Source organism: Lampris incognitus, chromosome 3 (genome assembly GCF_029633865.1).
Source record: "Lampris incognitus isolate fLamInc1 chromosome 3, fLamInc1.hap2, whole genome shotgun sequence".
Taxonomy (NCBI): Eukaryota; Metazoa; Chordata; class Actinopteri; order Lampriformes; family Lampridae; genus Lampris; species Lampris incognitus.
In genome coordinates this window covers 28405883-28431871 of record NC_079213.1, presented here as the reverse complement: position 1 = coordinate 28431871, position 25989 = coordinate 28405883, and the positions used below count along the sequence as shown (strand labels likewise).

At 46.0% G+C, this 25989-nt stretch overlaps 1 protein-coding gene across 2 annotated transcripts in view; it reads left to right on the top strand.

Annotated features, from left to right (window-relative positions):
* The window catches only part of acss3 (acyl-CoA synthetase short chain family member 3), a 52594-nt gene that overhangs the window by 13347 nt on the left and 13258 nt on the right, over positions 1 to 25989 (top strand). For both annotated transcript variants that reach the window (XM_056277372.1, XM_056277371.1), the window contains one exon: positions 9206 to 9309. In XM_056277372.1, the coding sequence (XP_056133347.1) occupies positions 9206 to 9309 (104 nt within the window). The remainder of the gene's footprint in view (positions 1 to 9205; positions 9310 to 25989) is intronic.

The window sequence follows — 25989 nt, the reverse complement described above, 5'->3', positions numbered from 1 at the left end:
CACCCCCTGCCGAGCTGGGGAGGGCTGCAGACTACCACATGCCTCCTCCGATGCATGTGGAGTCACCAGCCGCTTCTTTTCACCTGACAGCGAGGAGTTTCACCAGGGGGAAGTAACACATGGGAGGATCCCAGTGTTCCCCCTCCCCCCTGAACGGGCGCCCCGACCGACCAGAGGAGGCGCTAGTGCTGCAACCAGGACACACACCCACATCTGGCTTCCCACCTGCAGACACAGCCAATTGTGTCTGTACGGACGCCCGACCAAGCCGGAGGTAACACGGGGATTCAGACCGGAGATCTCCGTGTTGGTAGGCAACGGAATAGACCGCCACACCACCCGGACGCCCCACTGATGACATTTTAACATTAAACTTTGTGTTTTCCTGAACAAACATGGCACTGCCACACTACTACTATTACTTTCGGCTGCTCCCGTTAGGGGTCGCCACAGCGGATCATCCGTTCCATCTCTTCCTGTCCTCTGCATCTTCCTCTGTCACACCAGCCACCTGCATGCTCTCTCTCACCACATCCATAAACCTCCTCTTTGGCCTTCCTCTTTTCCTCTTCCCTGGCAGCGCCATATTCAGCATCCTTCTCCCAATATACCCAGCATCTCTCCTCCACACATGTCCAAACCATCTCCATCTTGCCTCTCTTGCTTTGTCTCCAAACCGTCCAACCTGAGCTGTTCCTCTAATACACTTGTTCCTAATCCTGTCCTCCTTCGTCACTCCCAATGAAAAACGTAGCATTTTCAACTCTGCCACCTCCAGCTCCGCCTCCTGTCTTTTCATCAGTGCCACTGTCTCAAAACCATACAACATAGTTGGTCTCACAACCATCTTGTAAACTTTCCCTTTAACTCTTGCTGGTACCCTTCTGTCCCAAATCACTCCTGACACTCTTCTCCACTCTTCTCTGAATTGATTAACTAGGTTGTTTTAACTACAGGATCATGGATACACATTGATTGGATTGATTTATTTTAATGTGCAATGAAAAGAAAATCCACAAGGTTGCATTGCTGCATCACACTGTCTCTGGTATGATGAGGTATTTATTTTAATAATTTTTTAACAGATTGTACTCGTTTATTTTTTACTCAGTTCTGTGCAGTTTTTACCCATTGAAATGGAAGTGTAGCAGAAAATATGACTGGCACACAACCACATGCAACATAGACGTAGTGTAGCAGGTAAAAAAAACTCCGCCCCTCCCCGCCCACGTGATGCGCCGCATCTGTGCCTGGGCTGTCCGCTCTCATCCAACTCGCACACGCTTGAAACTTTGTCATTTCTCATTCCGTTTTGGCTGTTTCTCTTCATCATCTGTCCTGGCTCCATCTCCTCCTCTTCCTGTATGAATGCAGAAAAAGGCACCACTCACTTTTCACAGGCTGGAATTGTCTAGTTGGATATCAGGTGCAGTTGTATCAGAGTAGTTTTATGAGTACACGAGGACAGTATTGGACCAATACTTGATACTGGTATTGGTATCGGTATCAGTGCATCCCTAAAAGTCAGTCATCCCGTGTATGGTGTGTTGTCACTGCAAGACATTTGCTGTCTGCCAAGCCTCGGTTCCGTAATGGCGCCGGTCGGTTATTGGCCTGCTCGAGTTATATTACTTGTCACCCTAACGTGTGAGGGCTACAGAGAGGAATAGCCTGCAGGGCTGTTAAGAGGACACAGACACACCTGCAGAAGCTTTGCAAACACACTCCACTCAAAGGAGCAGCAATGTGAGTGGGGGGAGCGGTAACTCAAGGTAAGATGGCCATGCTCTCAAACAAGTGACAGAGTGCATGACGCTGGTGAAGGCGGGCTTGCATGGCCATGCTCTCTAAGTGGTCTTTTTCCACTCTGTTTGTCCTCTGGATTAAATGATTTATCCTCACAACTGCCGAGAAATAAATCTCAGGGTATTCTCTGGTCTCTCGCTCTCACCTCTCTTGAATGTCTCCGTATGGTGCCAAGTTCAGCCACATACACACTTTTCTTATATGCAAAGTAGGGTACACATATCTGTCTGATGCAGACATTCTTGGCTCACACTGTGTCTTGGGGATTAAGTATTCAGCTCTTGGCTGTTTCTAAGCCTCTGTAGACATTTAACACAACCCTTGCACAGGAATTTTACACGACTAGGCAAGGCTGTTCCACTTGAAAATTGTATGTATTCAACAACAGGAGCTTTGGAGAGAAGGAAAAGGTAATCGACTGTTAATTTCAATTAAATTGTAGACCTGTTTTGTAAATCTTTTGTCATTGACGAGTGCCATGGCACTGACCCTCACAATATCAGCTCCTAGCATGTTAGTTTATGACATGACACATGGCGGTGAAGCCAATGTTGCCTTGCTCATATTGTTTTCTACATGACTGAATTACTCCAGGGTCATATTGTAGAGAGTGGTGTTGTCTTTACAAACCTCACAGTTTATTGTTTTACTGTGAGGTCCCGAGTCAGTCATTGCCAACAGCATATACAGAGGAGCTACTTCAGAATGTAACACAGCATGAATTATGACTTTTCGACTGACTCAGAGTCCAGGTATTAATCGGCAGTAACAGCCAATCCATTGCCCTCCCATTCCTAAGGCTGCACAAGGTTACATCATTAGCATTACTCTTTCAAATTATAATTCACATCCAACATAACCAGTGAGAATCTGAGATGAACATTGAATAATGAGAAATATTGTGTATTGAGGGCGGCATTGTTTTGTTAAGGAGCCAAGTCATGTCCAGAACATCGACTCAAGCTCCATCTTTTAATGTGGTGCCAAAGCACTGTCAAGCCAAGTCCATCTGATATTTTGGATTGAGATGCACTGTAGTTCAAGAGGCTGGAATTGGATTAGTTTGGGAAAATTATGGCGTCCTACAAGGTAAATTATATGTATTGAAACATGTTAATCTCTGGTATCTGCTTGCTTGTTCGGGTTTAAAGGTAGAATGAGTAGGATTTGTCGGTTGTGGTTTGTAAACGCAGCATTCAAAGTTGGCCCCTCCCTCCCGGGCTAACGTCACCAGGACATGCCCCCCCCCCCCCCCCCCGACCGCAGTTGCTGGAACACATCCCAGTGTACAGGCCAACTCCGCGCCACTCTTCATTCCCATTCTTTCCTTCAGTGTTCACCAGTGGGTGAAAGCCAACCCCAAATTCAGTCTCATTTTGGAACGAGCTTTTTCCACTTGGTGTTAGGCCTTGCTATATTTGTCTGTGAATGTTCTCATTCATCCAGGTCATGGTTATCCAAAGGAGTTGAATCAAGTGCAACTGGACTTGGTATATTTGCGTCTTTTCGGTGCTGTGTCCGCCACTGTAGTAGCTTCCTCTTGGATTTGTGCTTATGATCTCAATGTGGTACCTGGTCACTCTGTTTTTATACAGTCCTGCTGCCCAAAGGTTAACGTCCAGAAACGTCCCGTACACAGCAAAATAAGAAAAACTAGAGGCGTGAATTCAGTGGAGTGCAGACTTGGTGCCCAGACTTGGCGACAAACCACCCATTTTTCGCCTACCGGAAGAAAGGCAATAAGTGCACACACACAGACAGAAAATCCAGTATTTTTCCTGCCATTATAAAACTTCTTGTTTATTTTCAAGACTCATACCCGAATACATAATCTTTTGGTTTTGACACTGTCGCTACCCGATCTGACTCAACTGTAGATGGGAGTCGCGCGTGTGCATGGCTGACTTAAATCGTGCAGCGACGGAGAGCAACGTTGGTCAAGCGAGCTAGAGGACCTACTCGAAATGGCTGCTTCTAGAAGTGGGGGACTCGAGTCCAGGGCTGTAGCACAAAATTCTGGGCCCTATGCATAATTCGTAAGCACCCTCTGTGGGCCCCTTTCCTGTTTTGTATCTCACGCATCACTTTTCTGAGTTCTAGCATACTGTATATTATTTACAATCACAGTACATTAATCTATTTTAACCTAACTTAACCTAGTGTCAGCAGTCACTTGCGACGGGACTAGATGAGCTTCACTGGGAGATGCTCGTCAGGGGCAGACTAAACCATTTTGCACCTTTTGTAAGGGGTGAGAGGGGGCTCAGAGAGCCTCCACTATTTTCTTTAAGTCCCTCAATCGATGTGCTGAGCCAATTTTAACTGAAGTTATGACAATAATTAGTTAGAAATAAACATTTGCCAACCAAAACCAACTTTTAATTCCAGGCTTACCGAGCCCCCCCTCCCTTCTGAGTCCTGGTAGGCCCTTCCCCTTTTTCTTCCCCACTACGACACCTCTGCAGACTGGGAACTGTGATGTCTGCCGCCAACCAGAGACTATAGAACATGTATTTTTTATTTGCCCAACATATGCAAGAGGGAGAATCATACTACAAACTATACTGGAACAAAAAGGAATTATGCACGTGGACCTAAACTAAATTTTCACAAGGAACTCTGGGAATGATGTACTTAAATATATCGTCACCTTTCTTAAGGATACTGGCCTGATGGGAAGGATATAAATTAATGTAACAGTAGGTGGTGATAATACTCCCAACTGGTTGCAATTCGCCAATAAAATAGAAGAAGAAGCTGCAGACGAGTCGCAAATTTGAGGACCTGAGACTCGCTTGACTAACACTGATAAAAGACTTGACTTTGACTTGGTATTTATGACTTGAGACTTGAATTAGACTCGAGACAGATGACTTGGAAGGACTGGACTTTTTTAAATATTTGAATTTTTCTAGATATTGAGAACTTACGTTTTGTTTTTGAAGCATGATTGGTGGGTGATTTCGAGAGCAATGCACACAAACCTGCCAAGCTACTAGGACGCGGGCAGACCAGCAGGTGCCAACGCAGAGGCAGCAATCGTGGAGGCACCGTGTCCAAAATAATGGTTTGGAGACGAGGATTATGTAGGAAGAAGAGAACAGCGGTGTGCAAGATCTGCAACTCAACAAATCAGTGACACGACCACCACAGCATCAAATTTCATCCATCACTACAAAACCCACAAAGAAAGAAAGGTACCTGAATGTAGAAAGCTAAAGTTTGCTAACGCTGGCGTAGCATAAACTTAACGTAGCTAGAAAGCTAATGTGAAGTTTAAGCGGGCTTCGAATCGATTATGCATTTTATTAATGTTACGTTACATTTTTAATGGACTGGAGCTTCCCATGCACTCGTTTTTTTTCTTTTTTCTTTTTGTTTTTGCAAATGCAATGCATTATAAGTTGCTATTCACCTTATGTTTCTAGGCAGCAAGACCGCCACCGGTGTAATTCCACTTCCCACGTGTGTGTGATACAGTATCTAGAAAGGGGTGAATTGGCCTTCGAGGTCCGTGAATTTTGAATGAAAATGTTTACTTTGTTTGTTAAAAAGAGAATGATCTAACTGAGCAGTCTTCTCGATATAGATGTATGATGTGTTTGGTTTGAGAATAGTCACACTAGCTAGCATCTTTGCCACACAGTTAAAGGGATATATTTATTGCCATAGAGATACGAACAGTGAGCACTTCTGAAAAATTCCCTTGTTCATGTCCTGCCGCCATGTGTGGCAGATGATCTTTTATGTAGGGGCGACTGACTTTTCTTATCATTCTCGTGTATTCCGCCACCTAGAGGCTTTGATTTATTCTGTTTATAGGTTTCAGATAATAGTAATAAATAATAATAATAAATAATAATAAATCAATCTTATATAGCGCTTTTCAAGTACTCAAAGTCGCTTTACAATAAATGGAGTGAAACAAGACGACAGATGAACATAACACAGACATACAGGGGTGGGTGGGAAGGGGGGCTACGAGAGGGAGCAGCGGCAGCCACAGACGATGCCAGCAGTACTCTCCGACTTGGACAGATATAAAGGGAAAGAAAAACAAACATCATAAATCACATAAATCACAGATGCAGGTCCAGCGCTCAGTCCCCAGCCTGCCCCAGACCAGGGGTGTATGAGCGGATGGGGGGGGGCACGAGAAGGCAATAGAGAAAAGGTGTGTCTTGAGACGGGATTGGAAGAGTGAGAAGGATTCTGAGTCTCTAATGATTTGGGGAAGTGAGTTCCAGAGCCTGGGAGCTGCTCTGGAGAAGGCTCGGTCACCAAAGCCGTGGAGGTTGGACCTGGGGGTAGAGAGAAGGGAGGCTGAGTTGGATCTGAGGGACCGAGAGGGTTGGTAGGGGGAGAGGAGATCGGTGAGGTATGGGGGAGCCAATTTGTGAAGGGCTTTATAGGTAAGAACCAGGAGTTTGTAATTGATCCGGTGGGAGATGGGTAGCCAGTGGAGGTCTTTTAGGACTGGGGTGATGAGGTGCCAGGATTTGGTGAAAGTTAAAATTCGGGCGGATGCATTCTGGACCAGTTGGAGTCTCTTGATAGAGCTAGCACTGATGCCACAGAGGAGTGAGTTGCAGTAATCAAGGCGGGAGGAGATGAAGGCATGGATCAGTATCTCAGCAGCAGGGCGTGTGAGAGAGGATCTTATTTTTGCTATGTTGCGAAGGTGGTAGAAGGAGGATTTGATCCTTATCCTGACTTATTCAAACTATTAAAGTATAATGGTTTTAGTATGCCACTAAATACCGACATTACTAAACATTACATCAAACCATGAAAACTTATTCAAACTATTCAAGTATAATGGTTTTAGTATGCCAAAAAATGGCATTCTTCAAGCATGCCTGACTTTTATGGGACATACTATTCATCTAATTTTGTCTTGTCTATAACCACACTAGCTATCATTTTTTGCCACAAAGCTAAAGGGATATTTCATTTTAATATAACTTATCAAGTTTAAACAGTCTTACCTCAATCTAAGTGTATCTACAAATAAGCTAGCAGTCACCGCTGTCGCTGTGATCCGCTGTCAACACCACCATTCCTCCCTGGTGTCAGGATCCTCATGACATGGTTTGATGTAATATTGAGTAATGTCAATAGTTAGTGGCCTACTAAAACCATTATACTTCAGTAGTTTGAATAAGTTTTCATGGTTTGATGTAATGTTTCCTAATGTCAATATTTAGTGGCATGCCAAAATTATTATACATGCATAGTTTAAATATGTTTTCATGTTTTTGGAGTAATGTTTAGTAATGTTGACATTTTAGGCTATATATGCTATATATATGTATATTTATTTATCTTTACATACTTGTTTTTATTTTATACACTATTCAGTTGTATTTGGCTTTGATGCAGTATTTTTATGTGCACAGAAACGGTTAAGAAAACACTGACAGTGTCATGTGAAGCACCTTAGACAGATCCGTTAATAGGCCAAGGAGAAATGGTGGGACCTTCCTGAAGAGGGTAAGTAAGCAGTAAGTAAGCAATTGTAAACAGGCTGCAATAGTTAGTTTTTGTCAATGTTGAAATAAAACTCAACTTTGCATGACTACTCTTTTAACTGATTTAAATGTGGAAACTGGGGTAGATCATCAGAATTTTGTATGACTTGACTTGAGACTTCTTTGACCTGAGCAATGACTTGACTTGTCTTGTTTGACTTACAGCAGGGACTCAACTTGACTCGCTTGATTCTCACCACAGTAACTTGGGACTTGCTTGAGACTTGAAGGTTAAGACTTGAGACTTGCACATGTGTGACTTACTCCCACCTCTGGCTGCTTCACATGAACAATATTAGTGTTACTAAGAGATTTGCTGAAAAAATATAATTTTTTCAAATGGATAGATTATCACCTTGCCTGGGTCTAGAACTTTGAATCCGCCCACGGAGTTGAGTGGTTCTTTTGGTATCGTGACATGAAACAGCGGTTTCTTGGTTGAAAAAGTGATTATCCAATGAGTACCTCAGGGGGGCTAACAATTAGCCAATCAGCGCCATGGGTGGGACAAATGCTGTTGTTAAGCATTAGATGGCATGTCTTTGCAATGTTGCCTGTGTTTTTACTTTGCTTCGCTCTTAAAATCCCTGCAAAACCAGTATGTTGGCATTGCTATACACCAGTTCCGACTTAAAAATTGCGTTAGATTCAGGTGGATACATAAGTCTTTAGTGATTGGTTAGAGAACATCAAATCCCCCTCCCCCGTGGAACTCGGTTAGAGTGGGGGAGGGGGAGTCTCAAACTGACGATGGAAATGGAGTGTAACGACTTGACAACTCTCTCTGATATCAGGCACATTATCAGTTGGACAATGCCCAAAAACAAGTTCACGGCTATTTAAATGTACACCAGATGTGCCATGTATACGCACTGTGAACGGGTCCTGACCCACCTGTCACTCAAAGGAGACACGCCCATAATTATGCATAACTTTAAGCCTAAATATAAAACGGTTGAGTTATATAAAAATTCAGCCCCCGTATAGTTGTAATGAATGGAGAAACCAGCTATAGAGACCAAAACACTTTTTTGTACCACTCTGTAAACATGTTTATTTTTGCTGTAAAGTTGGGCATTTTAACGGGGGGGGGGGGTGTCTGACTCAGATATGGATTGACTTGGTTTTGGAGCCAGCCTCAAGTGGCCATTCGAGGAACTGCAGTTTTTGGCAGTTCTGCGTTGGGTTAATTTTTCAGCCCCAGAGGGGTACGCGCAACCAAACACATATTCCCCTCCGGGCTACCACCTGGTGGATAATTAGAAAATAAAGGCAGAGGACATGGTCATTCTTTTGTGTTACACGTGTTTGCAGCAAACAAGTCTTCGCCGGAGAGGTCACTGAGGAAGAGTGGTCTGTCACTCACGCAGAACGTCTTTATCACCACAACCACGAAATGCAAACCCTCCATCGCTGAAATCAATGTTCAGCAGCCCCTGTAAATCAATACCCCTCCTCCTTCCAAGAATAACAACACTATGAGACACAAAAAGCCTCTTCAGGCTGGCTGTACTTATTTTGCACTCTCCCTGTGCAGTCCGTGGGCTGTTGTGTATCATCTGCCGAGGCATAAACACAACGTGAAACAGGTTTACGGAGCCTTGTTGACCAGCTTGGCCGCCGCTTGGCTCTTGTAACCTCTCGGCCGACGCTAAAATCCCACCTGGCGTGCCGCGGCAGTTCACAGCAATAAAGGACCTTCCCAGTAAATGGGATTAGAGAAGTGCTATCAGTGCCAGTAAAGCATTAAAAAGTAAAGTGAAACCTATATTTCATCATCTTGAAGATGTCTACCAATCTCAACAGGTGCTGTACGTTTCCATTACCCACATGACAAAGCGGCTGAAAGTTGTCTGGTGCCATTACAGGTTGCGGAGTCTTTTTCTCGCGGGGGAGCGGTGTGATGTCGAGACGCTTGAATGGGCCAAGAAGAGCTTCGGTGTACCTGTCCTGGACCACTGGTGGCAGACCGGTAAGAGGACTTCTGCTGTTTGAATGGTGTCAAAGCAGAGACGAGATGAATATTGAAATTAGTAGTTATTTGTATTCATAAACTGGCAGCAGATCCCTGCTGTGTTGATTTATCTGTCGCGACCATGCTTGAGCATTAAGAAGCCCTCTTGAGTAAAGTGTCACTGATTGAATTGTTATCACGCAGATATTAAGGCAGTATTGCCAAGACCTTGGGTACATCTGCGGCTTCAAATAACTTTTATTTAACCTTCTCTCTAAAATGTGGACTTGTCTGTGTGTGTCAATGTGAAAGGACTATTAACACAGTCTTCGCTGTGTTTTATTGGCCCATTAACATAAAATTGGCCTTGCGTAAAGCTATAACTCCACAAAATCATTACTCCCAGAAAGCCTGATGTCTCACACTTTCTTCCTCTGATTAATCCTTTGCATGTCTTGAGCATATTGTGTTGTGGAGGTAAGTGCAGTACTTATGACAGTATAGACCCCCCCCCCTCCCATTCAAATGCCCATGCTATTTTGAAAACTGACCATCGTAAAAAGCGATGCATCATCGTCCCCACCTGTCACGTCAGTCTTCAGCGACATCGGGTTCAGGTTTGCAGCTTGTGAAGGTGAACACGTTGAATGAGATACTGTATGAAATGTCATTGTTTCATCGAAATGGAGCATTCACTCATTTAGAAGACTGTCGAGTAGGGCGTCCGGGTAGGGTAGCGGTCTATTCCATTGCCTACCGACACGGGGATCGCTGGTTCGAATCCCTGTGTTACTGCTGGCTTGGTCGGGCGTCCCTACACACACAATTGGCCGTGTCTTTGGGTGGGAAGCCGGATGTGGGTATGTGTCCTGGTCGCTGCACTAGTGCCTCCTCTGGCCAGTCGTGGCGCCTGTTTGGGGGGGGGGGGGACTGGGGGGAATAGTGTGATCCTCTTGCACACTACGTCTCCCTGGCAGCCCTCCCCGTCTCAGCAGAGGGGGTGGAGCAGCGGACCAGGACGGCTCAGGAAGAGTCGAGCAATCGGCCAGATACAATTGGGGGGGTGGAGAGAAAGGAGGGAAATTCCAGGGGGAAAAAAACAGACTGTCAAGTAAAATAAAAGACGAGGAAAGAATGGAGGAGGAAGAGAAGCTAGGTTAAAATATCTGTGTTGGAAGTTTTTCTGTAATGAGAATAGTCTTCATTTCCGTTATTTGAATGTTTTTTTTCTGTAAAGTTGTAGGTGTCTTAACAAAGCCTCTGCTTGCTGAGTTTCCACACAGACTCGCAATGTTTTAGTCACCCCCATTAACAGGCTTCATTGCTAGTGATACCTGACTTTACCTGACAAGAGACTATTTGCCACTTTCACAATTCCCCAGCAACTCGTTTCTGTTTCCAGAGCAGAAAGATGAAGTATTTACAATCGCTGCTCCATGGTCGCAAGCTCCAGCAGAGGACATTTTCCTGTTGATTGATTTTTGTAAGCACATCCACTCAAATGTGCAATGTGGTCGATTGCCCTTCTGCCGTTTAAGGGAATCTGTGTGTGGCCAAGCGGCCGTTCGTTACGAGAAATGAAACCAAGACATCAGGAAGCACCAACAGAAGCCCCGATCACGGATTCATTCTCACAGAACACAAAGCTTATGCAGAAACACTCCCTAAATTATTCCAAATCCTACAGAAATGACGTTTCCAGTGTTGTACATTTCTCTTTGGCAAGGCTGTCAGTCTGTAGGTGAGGTGGCGCTCCCCTTCATAGTGAATGTATGGGAAAACCCGAGTGTCCAGACGAGAAGGACCAAGCGGTGGTCCTGTCTCTGTAGGGCTGCTTCAGAGGAGCAAATGCACTTCCAACATATTTTTTGGGATTTTCCCCCTTTTTCTCCCCAATTGTATCCGGCCAATCACCCCACTCTTCCGAGCCGTCCCAGTCGCTGCTCCACCCCCTCCGCTGATCTGGGGAGGGCTGCAGACTACCACACGCCTCCTCCGATACATGTGGAGTCTCCAGCCGCTTCTTTTCACCTGGCAGTGAGGAGTTTTGCCAGGGGGATCTAGTGCGTGGGGGGATCACACTATTCCCCCTCCCCCCTGAACAGGCGCCCTGACCGACCAGGGGAGGCGCTAGTGCAGCGACCAGGACACATACCCACATCTGGCTTCCCACATGAAGACGCGTCCAATTGTGTCTGTAGGGACGCCCGAGCAAGCTGGAGGTAACACGGGGATTCGAGCCAGCGATCCCCGTGTTGGTAGGCAATGGAATAGACCACTACGCTACCTGGGCGCCCAGCACTTCCAACCTTTAAATGTAATTCAGTGTTAGTGCCTTGCTCTTGTTCGGATCAAACTCAGAATCAGTATTTAAATTTGTGACGCTAATGTGTCCCTCTTGAGCAGTAAATAGGACTGGTTTTATTCTGGTCATTATGGTGATTTGAAACTCAAGCCCTGCTAAACATAACATTACTGCATTACATTTGCCCTGGGCGCTCACAGCCTCCTGAAATGACTTTGTATGCTGCTATTTATTTGTCAATGAGGACAAACAAAAGTGTCAACTGAGTGATGATCTGTGAGAGCTCTTAACGTTTTGACTGCGGGACACTGCAGATGAACACTGAGGCTGAAGTTGCCGTGAGGTGGAAATAAAGTTGGAAAAACGATCGGGCGGCATCAGTGTCCCTTTAGCCAGTAAGTGCAGGGCAGCATTGATAACTGGGAATTTCTTGGGTGTTGCTCCACGTACATCTTTATTGGAGATTTATTGACATTGCGCGCGCGCACACACACACACACACACACACACACACACACACACACACACACATATATATATAATATATACACATACACATTGGCTGAGGTGCGAGAAGTGTCCATTGAGGTATGGAGGTTAAAATGGTCCGAGTAAACCGGCTGAAATCACTTCAACCTGTGAGGAATCCTTTAAGTTAAATTATGTAATGAAAAAAAAAAAGTAAGAGCCTTTATTCGCTCTTTTTCTTTTTTTGTTGTGATTTTTCTCCTCTTTTTCTCCCTAATTGTATCTGGCCAATAACCCCACTCTTCCAAGCTGTCCTGGTCACTGCTTCACCCCATCTGCCGATCCGGGGAGGGCTGCAGACTACCACATGCCTCCTCCGATACATGTGGAGTCGCCAGCTGCTTCTTTTCACCTGACAGTGAGGAATTTCTCCAGGGGGATGTAGCGCATGGGAGGATCACGCTGTTCCCCTCAGTTCCCCCTCCCCCCTGAACAGGTGCCCTGACTGACCAGAGGGGGCACTAGTGCAGCGACCAGGACACATACCCACATCCGGCTTCCCACCCGCAGACAATTGTGTCTGTAGGGATGCCCGACAAAGCCGGAGGTGACATGGGGATTCAAACCCGTGATCCCCGTATTGGTAGGCAACGGAATAGACCACCGCGCCGCCCAGACGCCCTTTATTCGCTTCTTAATGTACAAAAAACCACAAAAAAACTATAGGCTAAGCCAGTGGTCGGGAACCTATGGCTCGCGAGCCATATATGGCTCTTCCGGTGACGGCATATGGCTCCCAGACAATTTTGAGTTGAAAAAATTTTTTTTAAAAAAAAAATCAGTTTGGAACTGATTTTAAAATACTTGTGATATTTCTTAATAATACTGTGTCATTTTAAAGTAAACAGAAATTAGTTTTGAAGATGAATTTCACGGGTCACCCGTGGGTCGGGTCGGGAACCAATGGCTCGCGAGCATGTCCGGGTCATTGTAAAGGTGAAGAAATCAATTTTATCAGATAGCCAACTAGTTTATCCGCTTCAACCCTTGTAACGGAAAAGATGGCGAAAAGAAAAAAAGACGATGATTACCGTGCATTCCAGGCTGCGTGCACAGAGGAATTTGCATTTGTGGAGAGAGCAGGATCTGCGGTATGTCTAATATGCAATGATAAAATTGCATCGATGAAACGGTCAAATATAAAGCGGCACTTCGATACACACCATGCTTCATTTGCATCGAAATATCCAGCGAGGGACAGCAGGAAAAGGGCACGCGAGGAGCTACAGCGGAGAGTGCAGACGAGTCAGCAGCAACTACGTGTGTGGACCAAGCAAGGTGACGGGAATTCCGCTAGCTTTGCGGGTGCTTTGGCAATAGTAAGGAATGGAAAGTCCTTCACAGATGGCGAGTATGCCAAAACATTCATGCTTGATGTGGCCAATGAACTGCTTGATGACTTCCCAAATAAAGACAAGATAATCAAACGAATAAAAGACATGCCCCTGTCAGCAAGAACTGTGCACGATCGTAGCATCATGATGGCAAATCAAGTCGAGGAAACACAAATTAAGGACATAAACGCCGGGACATACTTTTCTCTCGCGTTAGATGAGTCAACAGATGTTAGCCATCTATCTCAGTGCAGTATAATTGCCAGGTATGCTGCAGGTGACACACTGCATGAGGAAAGCTTGGCTGTTTTGCCAATGAAAGGGACAACAAGAGGAGAGGATTTATTCACGTCTTTCATGAAGTTTGCTAAAGAAAAAAAACTACCGATGGATAAACTTATTTCTGTCTGTACTGATGGTGCACCCTGTATGTTGGGGAAGAACAAAGGATTTGTAGCGCTTCTCCGTGAACATGAAAAGAGAGCCATCCTAAGTTTTCATTGCATCCTGCACCAGGAGGCGCTTTGCGCTCAGACGTGTGGCCAGGAGCTTGGCGAGGTGATGTCGCTGGTCATTCGAGTGGTCAACTTTATTGTTGCCCGAGTTTTAAATGATCGCCAGTTTAAAGCTCTGTTAGAAGAAGTTGGGAATCATTATCCCGGTCTGCTTTTACACAGCAACATGCGTTGGTTGTCAAGGGGGAAGGTGCTCAGCCGTTTTGCAGCTTGCCTGAGTGAAATCCGGACCTTTCTTGAAATGAAGGGCGTCAAGCATCCTGAGCTAGACAACACTGACTGGCTCCTGCAGTTTCACTATCTCGTGGACATAACTGGCCATCTGAACCAGCTCAATGTGAAAATGCAAGGTATTGGAAATACAATCTCATCCCTTCAACAAGCAGTGTTTGCATTTGAAAGCAAGCTGGAAGTCTTTCTCAGGGACATTGAAACAGGTCGTCTTCTGCACTTTGAAAGACTGCAACAATTTAGAGATGCATGCTTAGCAAGTGACTCCACTCAACATCTGGATCTCCAGCAGCTAGCTGGCTTTACGTCCAATCTCCTGCAGTCATTCAAAGCACGTTTTGGAGAATTTCGTGCGCGCACTGGTCTTTTCAAGTTCATCACTCATCCACATGAGTGTGCAGTAGACAAAATCGACCTGACATGCATCCTCGGGGTCTCTATCGGAGACTTTGAGCTGGAAGTTGCTGACCTGAAGGCATCAGACATGTGGATGAGTAAGTTCAAGTCACTTAATGGAGAGTTGGAAAGTCTTGCGCGACAGCGAGCAGAGCTGGCGAGGGAACACAAGTGGACAGAAATGAAAAATCTTCAACCTGAAGACCAGCTGATTCTTAAAACTTGGAACGAGCTTCCTGTGACATACCACACAATGCAGCGTGTGAGTATTGCCGTATTGACCATGTTTGGCTCTACATATGCATGTGAGCAGTCATTCTCGCATATGAGGAACATTAAGACCAACCTACGCTCACGTTTAACTGATGGAAGCCTCAACGCCTGCATGAAGCTCAACCTCACCACGTATGAACCAGACTACAAGGCCATCAGCAAAACCATGCAGCACCAGAAGTCGCATTAAAAGTAACACATATTTAATTTATTATACGTTAAAAATACTATATGGCTCTCAATGAAATATATTTAGAAATATTTGGCTTTTATGGCTCTCCCAGTCAAAAAGGTTCCTGACCCCTGGGCTAAGCTGTCCAGGAATGGATGTGAATTCACTCAGTTTTTAGTGAAACAAGAAAAAGCCTGAGATAGTCCGTGACTATTCAGCGTTTGTCCATTGGGAACCGTAGGGTGTTATTGTGGTCTGCCAACTTTCTAAAACCACTATTGACATACTCAACCTCTCCGTTGCACTGAGCTCTTTATATTCCTTAGAGCGGCCAAACACCGAATGATTTCAGTCGAAGCCTGTCAGTCCATGACCTTCCACCCAACATCCTGCATGACTGTAGTATAGATTAAGGAAAAGGTCAGGGGGGAGGTTACAACATGCTAGCAAGCTGGTAATCTCTCTTTCTACACCTCACAATTGACTTGCTGTCCATTATGGCACTCAGGAGCTCAGGAGCTTTTTTTTTTTTTCAACCATTGTTTGTCAGACCCCTCTCACTAATACCCCCCCCTCCGCCTTCCCCTCAAATCTCAATTACTGCCAAACGATGATAAACGAAACAACGACGACACTAGGCCGTAGTCGGCCATCTCCTCATTGTGTATACTATGCTGCCAGCGCCTATGGAGGATAGATGGAGAACAAGCAGGACGCCTCTGTGTTAGATGTGGAATCGATACTTGTGTTGAAAAGGCATCAACCTCGAAGACGTGTGGTTGGGAGACAATCTGTGGTACTGCTCTGTGATCTTAATTAAATTAATTAGTTCATTGATTTGCCTTTATTAATCCCCTTGGGGAAATTCAGTTACTGCAAATTAACCCATCCTAGCTGTGATCTGTGTAGCTAGGAGCAGTGGGATGGTCCTCGATGCTGCGCCCGAGGACCAACTCCAATTCTTCTTTCTATGGCCTTGGTCAGGGGCACAGACAGGAGTATTAACCCTAACATGCATGTTTCTTTTGATGGCGGGGGAAACCGGAGCACCCGGAGGAAACCGCCACAGACATGGGGAGAACATACAAACTCCACACAGAAGACAACTCGGGATGACCACCAAGGTTGGACAACCCAGGACCTTCTTGCTGTGAGGCAACAGTGCTAACCACTGGGCCACCGTGCCGCCCACCATGCCCTGATCTTGGCTCAGATTGGCCCACTTGGTGTGAATGCCCTTTTTGCCCCGTGACCAGTCACTGTTGATGGGGAATTGAAATCGAAGAGCTCAGTACAGCCTCCACAGGAAGGGCATCCAATGTAAAATTTTGCCAAATCATTATGCGGATTGACGAGACCATACCGGATCGGTTGAGGCTCCATACCGGATCGGTCAAGGCCTGGGTTAACAATGGCCGCCATTGGTGCTCTGCCCTCACAGGGTTCCGATGGAAACTGTAAAGTCCTCTGTGGCGACCCCTGGGAAACGGGGAGTAAGCTGAAAGAAGAAGTACGATCTCCACGAAAGTTTCTTTTTAAAATAATAAGATTCGTATCTTCAGCTCAGATAATTCTGCAGAACCGTAGAGGTAGCGACTCCTATCTCGAGATTGTACTCAAGATTAAAACTTTTCTCCTTAATTTTTTTTTTTGCAGGTTTTTAAAAAAAAAATTAAGATATACTGTATGTAGCTAAGTACTTTAGGCTGCTAATATCCAGCATGACACCCATTTCTGCTTTAATCAGATAGGAAGATGAAATGGGCACCTGTCCAAAACGCCTAATAGGTGGCAGTAAAGAGTAGTCACGGACAGATTAGATATCAATAAATCTCAGTACTGGCCAGGGCTGAAATGGAATTTGGCGTAGTTTAGTGTTCTTCTGATCATTTGTTTTGTATTTGTGTGTGTGCTTCTCCTGTATGATAGCTACACATTACATGCATACAAACGCACAAAAGCAGAGCTGTTCTTTCATAAGGTTTTTGGCTGTGGATGTGAGAGGTTGGGCGGTTGGCAGACTGCGATATCACACACACATGAAAACACACGGGGTCTGTCTCTCCTCTGCCCTTCTGTGTTTCTGGCTCACACACACACACACACACACACACACACACACACACACACACACACACTCTCACACAGTGGAGACATAACCTTGAGACTCCTGCAGGCATTTGTAAATTTGGACTGGGTGACCGTTTTACTCCTAATATGGCAGGTACAGCTCTTGGGATAAGAGGGTAACGCAAAGTGCCGGTTCTTTCCTCCACCTGTGCATCTGTGTTGGTGCGTGCCTGGCTTGTAGCGGCGGCGGCGGCGACGGGACCTCATAAAAGATTTAGCAGCCTGGCTGTGCCGACTGCTGTTCTGTTTATCTTCAGCCTCCTGTTCTTGGAGGGTGATGTCTCATCCTGCTAAAAACACAGAGGCGTTTGTGTCACGGGGGTATTTGTCTCTTAACACAATACACACACACACACACACACACACACACACACACACACAGAAATCACCATTGAGTTTAACTTCAGCACAATCCAGGGAGTTTCTGGAGTTTCTGAAGAAAACTTTGGCACCATGTTGACTTGTGTCTTGATGTGCAAATTCCTCCGGTGTTGTCACCCCCCTGCCAACTTCAGTAATTGGCAGCTCGCAGGCTGCCTGAGCTCAAAAATTTGTTTTCAACCACTTCCTAGGAGAGTGGCGTGCTCATTGGCTCACACCTGCTTTGTTCTTTAACACGCACACAGAGTAACGTGTGTGTGTGCGTGCGTGCATTATGAGTTAATTTGAGCACCTACTTGTGTGCGACAGAGAATGAATAAATGGGGCTGGCTAGGCTGTTATGTATTAAAGCATTCAAGAACAAATCCGTTCCAGTGTGTTAGAGAAACTGCAGTGAGATTTTCTGTCTGTCAGAATCAGACAGCCGGTCTGTCTACCTGCAGCGGTAGAGTACATACACGTCCAGCATGTCATTATTTACTTTACCATGTGGACACTCGGATACAGCATACACACGTGCATGTGTTAAGTTTGTGAGTCGTCTTGCTGTGAGAGCAGCAACACACGGTATATGAACGTCTTGCTGGAGACGGGACATCCGTCAAGTCACTCTTATCAGTGTCCCTTAAACAACTTTTAACAGCTCCCTTTTTTTTTATCCCCCTAATTGTACCCATCCAATTACCCCACTCTTCCGAGCCGTCCCGGTCGCTGCTCCACCCCCTCTGCTGATCCGGGGAGGGCGGCAGGCTACCACATGCCTCCTCTGATACATGTGGAGTCGCCAGCTGCTTCTTTTCACCTGACAGTGAGGAGTTTCACCAGGGGGACGTAGCGCGTGGGAGGATCACGCTATCCCCCCCCCCCAGTTCCCCCTCCCCCTGAACAGGCACCCTGACTGACCAGAGGAGGCGCTAGTGCAGCAACCAGGAGACATACCCACATCTGGCTTCCCACCCACAGACACGGCCAATTGTGTCTGTAGGGACGCTCGATCAAGCTGGAGGTAACATGGGGGTTCGAACCAGCGATCCCCGTGTTGGTAGGCAACAGAATAGACTGCCACGCTACCCGGGCACCCTGAGACGCTTCTAAGAGCAGGAAGTAGATTTACCACGAGATAACAGCTGAAATGCAAAGACTGTTTGCATCTTCTGAATCGAGGCTCTCCTCTTAATACATGTCCGTTCAATTCAAAACAACATGTGGACGTAGGAAAGGAACTCACGGACTCATGTTGTCATTTCATTCATGGACTCACGCTTCACTTGTCCATCTCGAGGAGGAGGGGGTTAAGGTGTTTAACCAAAGAATGACGTAGCGGGTTAACGTTGACTGTATGAAGGGAGCAGCGTTGGTGTGTGAAAATTCGAGTCATGACACAATTAGCTAATAGATGTTTAGATAACAGAATTTGCTGCTTTCTGATTGGCTGAGTGGGGGCAGACAGGGAAGCAGTGTATGATATATAATATATGTGGCTACCGATGGATTCGATTTTTTTTTACATGTTTGATGGTGATTAAAAGTAGGTAGGGCCTACCAACCCTACTGGTTTTGCGGTCCATGAACGAAAGAAATACTGGACCTCCTTTCTCTTCACTGATATTGCAATAATACACAAATAAAATGCCAAGCTAAATGGGGTTTTCTGTTAGAAACACTTATTTAGTGATTCGATTTTTTTTTTTAACGTTTGTGTTTCTCCTGTGCTTTGACAAAGTAGATGTAGCGTTTGTTTCCTCAGGTCCCGCCCCCCCCCCTCCATTCTGATTGGTGGATGGAACTAGAAGTGACATTGACGAGCAGCTGTGTGCTTCAGCAAAAGACACAATGGTGTCAACTTTAGAAAGAGATGGACTGCTCATGGGGCAAGGCTTTAAAAGGGTTTTAAAGTTGAGTCTTTGCAATGGGTCGAAGAGGACTTAATGTGCAACCTCTCCATCGAAGGTGCAAAAAAATAATAGCAATATCATAAGAACATTCTAGAAATTCACTTGTTTGGACTCGGTAAGAAGAAAGCCAGAAAGCCACTTTATTTTTGTCATTGTATTGTTACAAAGAATTGTACTGTTAAAATGAATGTGTCTTCTGCATTAACCCATCCTATTGTATAGGGGCAGTGGGCAGTAGAGCTGTGAACGAATGCCAAAAATAGGCCTCGAACGAATAACGAATATTACACACTGAGGTTCGAATGGCATTCGAATACCTTGAATTTGCATATCACCCCCAAAAATCAATACAGAGAGAGTAAGTCTATTTTAGCCCGTGTTTTTATTAACAGCATATTTATGACAACATACAACTCCAGCACATTGTCCGCACATATTAGTCCAAAAACTGTTGTTGAGCACCCCTAAACATAAAATAAATCTGACTAGGAAAAGGCCAGATGATGTTAACTAGGGCCTACTCTAAGTAACATACAAGTAAAATAAATCTGACTAGGAAAAGGCCAGATGGTGTTAACGAATTTACCGTAAGTAACATAGGCATAGTAAATTATCCATGACCCACGGGGCTTAAAAAAATAAAATCAAGAGTCCTACTCACTGTAGTAGTATAAGAAGTTGTGCTAATAGTGGTTTGCGAGAAAAACCAAAGCGTCCACGTGTTCAGACTCGAGAGCGCTCCTTTTTTTGGTGACTATGTTTCCCGCATCAGAAAAGACACGCTCAGAGCGCACGGATGTCCCTGGCACGGCGAGGTATCTCTGAGCCATCTTCCCGAGGTGTGGATATATTCTCTCTTCGATTTTCCCATTAACAGCCCAAAACCCAAAGAATTTCCATACGTAACTTCTCAGATGTTGTGGAGTATGAATGACTCTCGCAGGAGATGTGCTAGTGCTAGTGCTAGCGCTTGGGTCACAGCCAACGTTCTTCTCGGATTCCGCCATTTCCTGTGTTCTATGAGCCCGCCCGCTCGGCGTGGGAACTGACAAGAGCTTTTTAATTTCCGGTTTTACTACGGATGTAGGCTATGCTTATTTTCATAAAATACGTTTCACGAAACCATCATTTATTTCCATTTAAACGTGTGTGCATTAATAATAATAATATTAATAAGGGGGAAAACATATATTAAAAAAATATATTACAAAAAATCGAATTTCATATTTTCATATTCAAATTCGAATATTATTACCATAATTCGAATGTACATTCGAATTTCAAATGCTATCTGACAGGCCTAGTGGGCAGCTGCAGCGCCCGGAGACCAACTGCAGTTCTTCTTTCCATTGCCTTGCTCAGGGGCACAGACAGGAGTATTAACCCTAACATGCATGTCTTTTTGATGGTGGGAGGAAACCCACGCAGACATGGGGAGAACATGCCATAACAGTCATCCCTCACTCAAATAGGTACGAGTTTACCACATTCACTCACTACGGCAGTTGCTCATGACTCTCCAGCCATGTGTCTGTGAGCTCTTTGCTGGGGAATATAATATTCAGTGGAGGAAAGCTGTAATCAATAGGCGTAATCAAACAGGAGGCAGACACCACGAGGGTTCGAAGCCAGACGGTAGGTGCTGAGGCAGGGGTAGGTAAACCATGTGAGAGAGTTGCAGTACTCCAGAGCTTAGATCTACACAAGGTCTGCTTTGGGGGGGAAAAGGAAGGAAGTGGGCCAACAAACGGCTTGGTTTACTGGTGGTGCTGTGGAGAAGAGATTGAGGCGTGCTGTATCGCAGAGAAGGGGTCACGGGGGAAAGCACTTCTCTGTTGGCAAAAGAAACTTTTTTTTTTTGGGATTGTCCCCCCAGTTGTACCTGGCCAATCACCCTGCTCTCTCAGCCATCCCGGTCATTGCTCCACCCCCTTTGCCGATCCGGAGAGGACTGCAGACTACCACATGCCTCCTCCGATACATGTGGAGTCACCCGCTGCTTCTTTTCACCTGACAGTGAGGAGTTTCACCAGGGGGACGTAGCACGTGGGAGGATCATGCTATTCTCCTTAGTTCCCCCTCCCCCCTGAACAGGCGCCCCGACCGACCAGAGGAGGCGCTAGTGCAGCAACCAGGACACATACCCACATCCGGCTCCCCACCTGTACACATGGCCTGAGCTAGCTGGAGGTAACACGAGGATTCGAACAGGCGATCCCCGTGTTGGTAGGCAATGGAATAGACCGCTACGCTACCCGGATGCCCCCTGCAAAAGAAGCTTGATGTGTGCTTGGATTTCGTCAGTCTTGACATCAGAATAAATATCAAGTGTCACATAGTTGAGTATTGTGCCGGCTGTTTGAAATCATGGATTTGTTTACCTCAACATTCCTTGTTTGTGATCACAAGTGCTACAAAATTGCACAATCTGCGCACATAGCGTTCAGTTATGCAAACAAACTGAGGGGCAAAAGTCTGACTAATTTGAGCAGTTTAACTTAAATATACTGCTCAAAAAAATAAAGGGAACACCTAAAAACACAATATAGACCTCGATGAATGAAATATTTCAGCTGAAAATCTTTATTTATTAGACAGAGGAATGTGTTTAGAGCAAAATAACCTATGAATGATCAATGGAAATCAAAATCATTAGCCCATTAAGGTCTGGATTCAGAATCATACTCAAAATCAAAGTGGAAAATGAGAACATAGGCTGATCCAACTTCTGTGGAAATTCTTCAAGACGATTCAAAATGAGGTTCAGTAGTGTGTGTGGCCTCCACGTGCCTGTATGCACTCCCTACAACGTCTGGGCATGGTCCTGATGAGACGACGGATGGTCTCCAGAGGGATCTCCTCCCAGACCTGTATCAGGGCATCGGTCAACTCCTGGACAGTCTGTGGTGCGACATCGCGTTGGCGGATGGTACGAGACATGATGTCCCAGAGGTGCTCGATTGGATTCAGGTCTGGGGAACGTGCAGGCCAGTCCATAGCATCAATGCCCTCGACATACAGGAACTGCTGACACACTCTGGCCACATGAGTATGAGCATTGTCATGCATGAGCAGGAACCCAGGGCCCACTGCACCAGCATATGGTCTGACAATGGGTCTGAGGATCTCATCCCGGTACCTAATGGCAGTCATGGTACCTCTGGCTAGCACGTAGAGGTCTGTGCGGCCCTCCAAAGATATGCCTCCCCAGACCATCACTGACCCACCGCCAAACCGGTCATGCTGGAGGATGTTGCAGGCAGCAGAACGTTCTCCACAGCGTCTCCAGACTCTCTCACGTCTGTCACATGTGTTCAGTGTGAACCTGCTCTCATCTGTGAAGAGCACAGGGCGCCAATGGCGAATCTGCCAACCAAGATGTTCTCTGGCAAAGGTCAATCGGGCTGCACGGTGTTGGGCTGTGAGCACAGGCCCCAATTGTGGACGTCGGGCCCTCATACCATCCTCATGCATTCTGTTTCTCACTGTTTGAGCAGGAACCTGCACATTAGTGGCCTGTTGAAGGTCATTTTGTAGGGCTCCGGCAGTGCTCCTCCTGTTCCTCCTTGCACAAAGGACCAGATAGCGGTCCTGCTGCGGGGTTGTTGTCCTTCTGCGGCCCCCTCCACGTCTCCTGGTGTACTGGCCTGTCTCCTGGTACCTCCTCCATGCTCTGGACACTGTGCTGGGAGACACATCAAATCTTCTTGCCACAGCACGCATTGATGTGCCATCCTGGATGAGCTGCACTACCTGAGCAACTTCTGTAGGTTGCAGATACCGCCTCATGCCACCTCTAGTGGTGAGGGCACTAGCAAAATGAAAAACTAACCAAAGATCGGCCAGAAAAGATGAGGACAGGCAAATGGTCTGTGGCCACCACCTGCAAATCCATTCCTTTTATAGGGGTTGTCTAGCAAATTGTCTAATTTCCACCAGGTGGAAATTAGACAATTTACCAACAGGTGAAATTGATTCACAAATCAGTGTTGCTTCCTAACTGGACAGGTTGATATCTCAAAAGTGTGATTGACTTGGAGCTACATTGCATTGCTTATGTGTTCCCTTTATTCTTTTGAGCAGTGTAGATTTTCTCTGGGACTTGTTGGCTGGCCCGGGTGTGGGCAGTAGGTTTTCTGGTGGGAAGGGAGAGTGGTCCAGGCCCTCATTATTATTCCCATGTGCAGCGGAGCCCATCATGTCCCCGCTGTCAGCCAATGTGCTGATTCGTTCTGTCCCTCAACCTCTGCCCTCCACCTGACACCACACCGTTTTTTTTCCACTCTCTCATCTTTCATCCCTCTTCCTACCTTCATCATCATCGTCATCATCACTCATTCGCACATGCGTCTTTTATGTGCGTGCATTAAAATTTGTCAACCTTTTCATGGACGTATGCGCGCATGCACACAAGCCCAAATGCATGCATATACACATGCGTGCACACACACACACGCATACACACACGCACGCACACACACACACGCACGCACAAATCCGTCTGAACACCAGCTCATTTCCTCTAGTGTACATTAAGGAAAATGGCTGCCACTTTGAAGCCTGATAATAATCTGTGTGCTATTTTAAGACCCTAGAGCCATCAGGCGGGGAGGGATGAGGTGTGGCTCATGATGAAGGTTGCTGATGTCACTAGCGTTGCCTGGCAACCAATATATGTTTCCAGTCGGCAGGGTTTGGCAGCCTCCCCGATGAGAGCTGGTGGATGGGAGCAGAGTTTACAGTGGTAGACGGTTTCCTCTCTGTCTGTCTGTCGTTTCTCTTTTCTTCATCGCATCTCTGCCTTCCTCCGACAAGACACCTTCGTGAATAGTTGTCATTATCTGAAAGCGAATCAGACAGACATTGTTATCAGATCTGACTTGTCAAATGAGTAGCAGAGACGACTGTTTCTCCCTCCGGCCTTTATCGAGTATGGCGCCGGCTCATCGAAAACAGTCTGACCTTCGGTCCAGGCACGCTCCTCTCACCGGAGGACGACAAAAGCTTTGAGCCAGACATTTCCTTGGCTCAGCAGACACAGTGGTGCTGTGGATCCCTGATGTTGAGAGGGAGCTTTAACCTGCAACCTTAGCTCCCGGCAGGAGCATTCACTTAGCACAGCCTTGGTCCAAATTAGTAACACGCCAGCACCTCCAGTATATTGTGATGGGTGGTTTTCCTCAGGGAGCTCCTTGGTGCTCAGGTTGTAAGACACTGTCTTATGACCCGACACTTTTATTTGTCAGCGTTTGAAGCTGCGGTTACTGGCTCACACCTCAGATATAATGATGAAGGAGCCTGATTTTTTTTTTTTTTTCTTTCTCTCTCTCTAATTAGACAACTCCCCATCTTGATAGATGGGTTATGTCGGTTGACCTCGTGTGGGCATGGGAATACCAGTGGCCATGGTTTGAAATTGAATTACTTGCCAAACAACAATTCACAGAAGAAAAGAACTTGTCAGAGCTTTTCTCCGAAGCTACGAAGAAACCTTGCCCTTTCGACAACATGTTGAAAAGGTGATCGTCTTCTTCGTCACAGTAACCTTTTTTTTGGGATATTTTCCCCCTTTTTCTCCCCAGTTGTACTTTCTCCTCAGTTGTTACACCACTCTTCCGAGCTGTCCTGTTCGCTGCTCCACCCTCTCTAACGATCCGGGGAGGGCTGCAGACTACCACATGCCTCCTCCGATACATGTGGAGTCGCCAGCCGCTTCTTTTCACCTGACGGTGAGGAGTTTCACCAGGGGGATGTAGCTCGTGGGAGGATCATGCTATTTCCCCCAGTCCCCCCCCCCTCCGACCAACCAGAGGGGGCACTAGTGCAGCGACCAGGACACATACCCACATCCGGCTTCCCACCTGCAGACACGATCAGTTGTGACTGTAGGGACGTCCGACCAAGCTGGAGGTAACGCGGGGATTCGAACCGGCGACCCCCGTGTTGGAAGGCAACGGAATAGACCGCCACACCACCCAGACGGCCCATCGCATAACTTTTAACTACATATTGCAGCACAACATCTAAGGCACCTCTTCTGCACAGGAGAAACAAAACCAAATTTGTGTTATTAGCTGACTTATATTTATGAAATGAACTTGTTAATAGAGAGACAGCCTATTCCCCTTATTTTGTTGTTATTTTCTCCCGACACCATCCCACACATAGATCTGTCTCTCGCCACTCAATACCTTAAGCTCAGTCCACCATACTACAGTTCTGCAGACGATACCACAGATGGTACAGGTTGGCGGGTTTCCTCTAGCAAGGTGTTGCGTGCACATAACCCAGTGGTTTACTGTCTGCCACAACCATCGGCACGCCAACCAAGGAGTTTGTCTTGTGTTTGTCTGTCGCAAAGCCCCGAGGTGATCACTTGGGCTTTTCATTAGAAAGTTAAGCAGTGAATTTGTATGCATTAATGTACCTCTGAGCATGTGAGTGGAGCTGTTTGAAAAGTGATAAGGGAGGCAGTGTTTTAGCTGATGGAATGAAATGGACCCCTGAAGAGTTGCAGTCATAATTGGAGGCCTGTGTG